Source organism: Bufo gargarizans, chromosome 2 (assembly GCF_014858855.1).
Source record: "Bufo gargarizans isolate SCDJY-AF-19 chromosome 2, ASM1485885v1, whole genome shotgun sequence".
In the NCBI taxonomy this organism is placed as follows: domain Eukaryota; kingdom Metazoa; phylum Chordata; class Amphibia; order Anura; family Bufonidae; genus Bufo; species Bufo gargarizans.
Genome location: NC_058081.1, coordinates 504,921,543 through 504,929,438, shown reverse-complemented (window position 1 = coordinate 504,929,438; position 7,896 = coordinate 504,921,543). Strand labels below are relative to the sequence as shown.

General features: G+C 41.7%; 1 protein-coding gene across 1 annotated transcript; it reads right to left on the bottom strand.

The window, feature by feature from the left end:
- Positions 1-3,026: 3,026 nt before the first annotated feature.
- LOC122926532 (gastrotropin-like) lies at positions 3,027-7,249 on the bottom strand. The gene is made up of 4 exons (XM_044277926.1): positions 7,183-7,249; positions 5,826-5,998; positions 4,587-4,676; positions 3,027-3,080 (listed from the first exon to the last, which is right to left on the bottom strand). The coding sequence occupies exons 1-4, from the start codon at positions 7,247-7,249 to the stop codon at positions 3,027-3,029; spliced, it is 384 nt and encodes a 127-aa protein (XP_044133861.1).
- Positions 7,250-7,896: the final 647 nt, after the last annotated feature.

Here is a 7,896-nt window from a genome sequence, read left to right as displayed (position 1 = left end):
TGAGGATGACGAAAGGGGGCAGCAGGCCACGGGTGGGTGGCAGATGGTGGGGGGAACCACAGGCCTTGAGCAGGATCAGGGTAGGGAGGAGAGCGGAGGAGCTTCCTGGCTGTAGCTTGTTATATAAGCAGGCAGTGCAGCCAGGACAGACCTCCCCTCTCCGTATGATGTGTAGAGACAGGCCGCAACTATAAAATGTCAGCTGTACAGTGTGTGTTGGGAGTGGCCTATTATATGTAGGAGGGGCTTTTAATGATGGGCGGGGCTAAAAATGGGCCACTTGACTAGATTTGCCCCCCAGGACTAAGGCTGCCAGTCCTCCCCTGTGCCCAAGGCTACTTTCACACTTGTGTTTTTTGCGGATCCGTCATGGATCTGCCAAAATGGTTCTGTTTCCATAATATAACCGCATGCATCCGTCCTAAACGGATCCATTTGTATTAGGTTTTCTATAACCATAACGGATCCATCTTGAACACCATTGAAAGTGAATGGGGGACGGATCCGTTTTCTATTGTGCCAGAGAAAATGGATCCGTTCCCATTGACTTACATTGTGTGCCAGGACGCATCCGTTTGGGTCAGTTTCGTCAAGCGAACAGCAAAACGCTGTAGGCAGCGTTTTGGTGTCCGCCTCCAAAGCGGAATGGTGACTGATCGGAGGCAAACTAATGCATTCTGAGCGGATCCTTTTCCATTCAGAATGCATTAGGGCAAAACTGATCAGTTTTTGACATACCTCCCCCGTACCAGGACCGCCACTAAAATCCGGGACTGTCCTGCCGGATACTGGAAGGAGGTATGGCTTTAGGCCTCATGCACATGACCATAGCCTGCCTGTGCCTGTATTGTGGCCAGCGAACAGGGGGTCTGCAATATACAGGCACCAGCCGTGTGCGCACAGTATCAAGTGATGGGTCTGAAATCCGAAAGATACGGTATGGTGCGGAATGGAAGCACAGATCAAAAACCTATGGAGTGCATCCATGGGTTTTCTGTCCATGCCTCCGCACTGCGGAAAAGTACTGTCGGATGCAGATTGCAGACCCCATTTAAATGAACGTGTTCACATCTGCAGACAGTGTGGAAATTCTGTATCAAATCAACGCTAACTGATTCCTAAAATTACCAGCATTACACATATTGTAGTGCATGTTCTTATCTAGGATAAATGCTTCGTTATCTTGTTCTTCAATCTGGAGATCAACTGATACAGATCTAGAAGGAAGGCAGACTCAGCTAAGTCCTTGCTGACTGATATGTTATTACCTGTCATAAACCTCAGACACAAAGAAAAGCATAAAGAAAAAATGATCTATCATTTATAACTATCTATCTATGTCTATTTATCTATCTATATTTATTTTCCTATTATTTATACATAACTGTATACTCTTGGCACAAATTTATGTCTTAATGAAGTGTGTTCAATGAAGCATAGGACTGACTGACTTTATTAGGTTGATCTAAGGCTACTTTCACACCTGCGTTAGGTGCGGATCCGTCTGATATCTGCACAGACGGATCCTCACCTATAATGCAAACGCTTGTATCCGTTCAGAACCATGAACAAAAGTCAATGGGAGGTGGATCCGTTTTCAATTGCACCATATTGTGTCAGTGAAAATGGATCCGTCCCCATTTACTTAAATTGCAAGTCAGGACGGATCCGTTTGGCTCTGCATCGTCAGGCGGACATCAAAACGCTGCAAGCAGCATTTTGGTGTCCGCCTCCAGAGCGGAATGGAGGCTGAACGGAGCCAAACTGAAGCATTCTGAGCGGATCCTTATCCATTCAGAATGCATTGGGGCTAAACTGATCCGTTTTGGGCCGCAGAAACGTCAGTGTGAAAGTAGCCTGAGCTGTTGGTCATTTGCATGCAACCCATGAAAGAAATCTGGAGGTGGTAGGACACCCAGAATAGGGACAAGACCATCAATTGTATCTCCTGAACTCCCTCTATAGGTATCTAAAGAAAGTCAGAAAAATATCATTGAACCCTCTGGCAATGCTGGGGATTTGTATGAGAAAAATGTGACTCCAATTGCTATAAATATAAACTGTATGATGAAATTACATAAAAATAAATAAATTCTTTGATATTTTAAAGTGAAGCTCTACCTTCACAGCTACAGTAAAATCTATTAGAAACGTAATTATAGTAAATAGCTATTCCCTGGTATTATATGAATTAACAGTTCCCTGCAGACTGTACCACCGACACGGGCATAGAGTTTATGCCCATTGACAGACATCAGCAGGATAGTATGCGAAAGACTGAAATTCCCCTGAGAACAGTGTAATTACAGTCATAATATTTTATTAGGGGATTGCAATTCATCCAGCTTTCAGACACATTCTTGAAAGTGATGGAAGTGAAAAATCGGTACATATGCTGGACTATGATAATAATGATGATGCTGAAGGCCCCTCACAATTCCCTAGGTAGATAGTAGCATAAATCATGAAATGTTTTCCTAAAATACTTTAGAGTCTAGGATGCTCCATTACATTTTTAGTTCTGTCCCCTGAACATATATTTGAAAAAATATCCACTCCCTGGTGCCACCACTAGGGGGCTGATTAGTATACAGCAGTATAAATATGATGCGAAGCTACATATAGATAAGCCCTGGTGATGGAGACAAGTAGACATCTATAGCTATGTAAATGGAAGGAAAAGTACCTTGGGGGAGATTTATCAAACCGGTTTAAAGTAGAACTGGCTTAGTTGCCTATAACAACCAATCAGATTTCATTTTCCAAAGGAGCTGTCCAAAATGAAAGTTCAAATTTGATCGGTTGATATGGGCAACTAAGCCAGTTCTACTTTAAACCATTTAGATAAATCTCCCCCCTTGTCTTTAAGAAATGAATCACCATGGCCTTATCAATTGAATTATGATTATGATTTTTTTATTTTTTAAGATAATGGTTGCACAGGAATAAAACAAAATGGACAAATCATAATGCAGACAAATTTTATTATTTAAATTGGTAGAATGAGTAAGTGGAGATCTTAGGCTTTATGCCACTTTCTTACTGATCCTCTTGAAGGTGATTCCTCCAGATACAGAGGTCTGTAAAAGAGCACAATTACAAAGGACATTAGGATTCATCTCACAAGAACATCATGATGTTACACAATCACAGTCAGAGGCGAAATGGCCATAGAGCCTACAGGGAAGTTTCCAGGTGGGCCGATGCCCTAGGGGGCCACCCAAGTCCTCCTCTCTGCCGCTGACTGGGTACATAATGAGTTCTCAGCAGTAATGAACGCTGTAAGAATCAGGTACTCATGTATCCAGCCAGCGACCACACATGTACTCCTGAATTCAACTGCTGTGGCCCGCATCTCACCTCATGTCCCCGTGCTCTATAGACAACTGAAGGAGGAGGAAAGAAGATGGCAGCTATTTATAGTCACCACAGAGGGCCAGCTTTTGGGGCAGTATATTGGGCTACACTGTGTTATTTGGTTCTGCTGGGATGATATTTTGAACTATGGTATTGTTGACCCTGCCTATTTGTGTTGCCCCCATCTTCTGTTAATTTGGACCTGCCTACAAAATAGGCCACTTTTTTTCCAGTGATACTTTAAGTTCCCAGTCCGTCCCTGGTCACAGTGGAAGAAAACAGTCCTTACAATTTCAAAAGAAATATATTTCATTGTATATTTCACACAATATTTACAGAACAAAATAGCAGCATAAGGTATTATATCCATGTCTACGCACTTGCTGATCATAGGATGCTACCATCCAAATGGATTTTCAGGTGGTGTAGAAATAATAATTCACTAGATTTCCCTACTACAATGGAATTCTGTATCTTTAGTAGAAAGCATTCTCCCTCTACTCCCTACCCAAATATCTCCTATTCATATGATTATCAACATGTTGGTAAATTCAGGGCATTTAAGCCCCAGCCCATAGGAAACCATGTGTAAAAAGCCCACTTCTGGGCAAGACTTACAGAAGCCAAATCTATTTTCAGGCTAGGGCACCCTGAATTTTGCCAGAATTGTCTTTGAAAATCGGGGATAGTCCCTACAAATTCAGGAGTGTTTGGAACTATGCATTCAGGTCAAGAGGAGTTGTGTAAACCTGTATACAGATTGTCCCTCTAGTGGTGGCAACAGGCAAGCAAGTAATAAGGCATCTGCCATTGGGGAAGCCCACATACACATGAGATAGTGCTGGGAAAATCTGCAGGCTCAGACAATATCCATCTAATGTGTATGATCAGCCTAAGCCCCATTCACATACACTAAAATGATGGCACACGCAACTATCACCCTATAAGAGGTCAAGACCTGGACCAGCTAGCTCTGAGAGACAATGCTAATACCAATACAACATTTATTTCTGGTTGACAATAGTACAATATGATTCATGTAGACAACATTTGAGTAGCAAAAACCAAGGCAACAGCCTACAGACCCCAGTAAATTAAAATTGGGTGATTGAGAAAGATTTCAAAGACTTCCAGGAGGAGACAAGAGGTTAAGTATGACTCATGAGAAGCACTGAACACTGAACTTTCACATACTGTTCTACATCTTATAGTTACATTTAGAATCTTACCTCAACAAGTTTCCCATTAACAATCTCTGAAGTATGATGGTAATTCGGGAAATCCACAACTATCTTACCACCTTCAAATTTTACATTTGTCTGTAAGGACAAAAAGACATATGCAATAGAGCAATTTGAAAAAATAGCCAAAGTTATATTCCATTCTAAGAGCAGAAAAAGCCCTTTCCATATGCTCTATAGATGTCGTACAGCATGGTTTCCAGATCAGGATACCCCCTCTATGAGCAAGCTTCTATTCTGATGGATGTCATGGACAGTGATCAGATGGTCACTGGGGTAGCGTCATTCTAAGAGTTGTCTGGTTAAGACAACCCTTGTAACCAGGCATAGATATATTGGCCCTGATTTATAATGTCTCCACTCCAGAATTATGGCTTCAAAAGGGTGCTTTTGGACTTACTTGGACTTTCATTTTCACACCACTTGGATGAGAAAGTGGGCGTGGTTAGTTAGTTGAGCCCATAGAAGTGAATGGAAGCGGTGGCAGTGCATGCACAGTGCATACCTATTCACTTCTATAAGGAGAGAGCTTGGTGGTGGCCGGATCGGAGTCCTCCAACCACCACTTTGCCAGCAACTTTCTCGATATAGTTGCTGGTTCCAGTGGTGGGACTGGCACCTATTAGACAATGAGGGCATATCCTAGCAATATGCCCCATTGTCTCAGATGAGAATAACCCTTTATATTCCCTCAGTTGAACTGGAAGAGTAGAGGCGCAGGCAGTGTTCGGAACTGAGGGCATCAGCCTCAAATGTTTCACTGGGCATGCGCCGAGCCCAGTGACATTTCATCCTCTGCTGGAAGAGTGTGGCGAGATTTGTCAGTGACACTGAAGGCAAGGGTGGGCGGGTTTCTCTGCTGTTAGTGATATATTGTGGGGGGGGGGGGGACAACGGCGCTGCTGGGGGCGTAGGGTATGAGTCGAGGAGAGGCGTGCTTAGGCTCTGCTGGAGGGCGGGCCTGGGCACTCAATGGGTGTGTTCCTGGGCGCCTTTGAACAAAAATAACGCCCCTCTGGGCACCTTACTGGCTCATTTGCATAAGGAAAAAGTGGATTTTTTCAAGATAAAAACCAAGCAGCAAGGAAAGAAAAGCACATCTGGAAAGGAGGTAGTAAGTACTACAAGACAATAGTTTTAGTTTACTGGTGATGATTCTGGTGACAGATTCCCTTTAAGGACTCTACAATGAGGAAAGAATGAGCTTGTTGGTTAGCAATGCATTACCTTAAACTGCTTGCCACTCATGGTCTGCAATTCCGACTCTTGTCCGGCAAGAAACTTATTGGTAGTTGTATGTCCTGGATAGATTTGAGACCAGGTGAACTCATTTCCATTCTGGACTACTTCTGTGGTATATTTAAAATTCTTTCCCTTTTCAATTTTGTCAGCAGGGACACCTACAAAGACAGAATACTTGGTTAGATGAAAGTAACTGTTTGTGGGTCCACTTTTCCCTTTGCATGTATATAGGGTGCCACATCTGTTCATAGGCTATTTATGGTATATGGTATTGCAGATTTTTACCTATTTAAGTAAACAGAACTGAATTGCCATACCAGACAAAAGTATTAGTCTTGTCCCTACCCCTTCACGGAAAAACTAATTTTGGTAAAAATGTGTAAAAATAAATATAGTAATATATATGTCTGATTGAAATAGTGGTTATAGGAATAGAAAACAGCCTGTTGTTTTAAATATATATATGAGGCCTCAATAAACTTGTAGATCAGATTGCCCAAGATTTAGCCCACTCCTTCTCTCTAAGACCTTCTGTGTTGGACTTCTTTCGGCGTCTTTCCTTAAAATGTAACTGTCATTCTTTTTTATTTATTTATGTAATGCATAGGGGCAGTGATACTGAACATTTTTGTAATATACTTTAATTACTGAAATCTCACATTTCTATTATAAAAAATAGCTATAAAGTGGCCCGTTTTGAGCCTTAGAAACGCTCCTATGTCTTCTGTTTACATAACTGTGGAGACTTGCTCAACACTGACTGTGTTATATAAACAGAAGACAAAGGAGCATTGCTAAGGCATAAAATGGGACACCTAAGAGCTATTTTTCTAAAAGAAAAGTACAATTTCAGTAGCGAAAGTATATTACAAAAATGTTCGGCATCACTGCCCCTATACATTACAAAAATAAAAAACAATAATGACAGTTACACTTTAAAGGGAACCTGTCACCAGGATTTTGTGTATAGAGCTGAGGACACGGGTTGATAGATGGCCGCTAGCACATCCGCAATACCCAGTCCCCATAGCTCTGTGTGCTTTTATTGTGTCAAAAAACTGATTTGATACATATGCAAATTAACCTGAGATGAGTCCTGTCCCTGACTCATCTCACGTACAGGACTCATCTCAGGTTAATTTGCATATGTATCAAATCGGTTTTTTGACACAATAAAAGCACACAGAGCTATGGGGACTGGGTATTGCGGATGTGCTAGCGGCCATCTAGCAACCCATGTCCTCAGCTCTATACACAAAATCCCGGTGACAGGTTCCCTTTAAAGTAATTTAAAAAAATATATATTTCTCACAATATCATCCAAAAAAATGAGAAGTCTTACCAATAAGTTTCATGAATTCTTCATAGTTCTCCTGGGATTCAACTTCATATTTTCCAGTGAAGGACATGTTGAGGTGGGAGCTGCAGAGAAGGACAACTGAAGTCTTGGAAGCGGAAGAGCAGTGAGTAACCTATGGATGTAAGTTCCTCCTTATATACCTTGTGAAGATACTCTTCGCACTAAAATTATCTTTCTGCATCTAAGAATTGAGTAATAAATATCAAGCAGATAAAACTGATAAATCACTGATAAATCAGTGTTAGTGACCTTTGGGGGAAAAAGCGGGTTCAAGCAACTCAACTCCAACCAGTGTTCTAATGGCCTTGTAAACTGAGCTTCATTATCTGATGACAATATTGTAAGTGATTAGATACAGATAAAGTTAGTAAGGATGACATGTTCAATGTATGCTCTAAATGCTATGGATAATGTATATGATCATGGAAGGAATATTCATATTCATCAGTATCAATAAAAGCTGGATAGAAACAACGTACTAGATACATTGCAATAATATGGAGAGTATATCATCACAACCACCTTCTACTCCATTATTTAGGTAGGTCTCTGTAAATTTAGAGGGGGTTTAACCCCTTCGGGACCCTGACATTTTTCACCTTAAAGGGGTTGTCTCATCTTGGACAATGGGAGCCTATCGCTAGGACAGCTGGGACCCACACGGAGCCCTGCAAGTGAAGGAGGGCTCACTGCGCA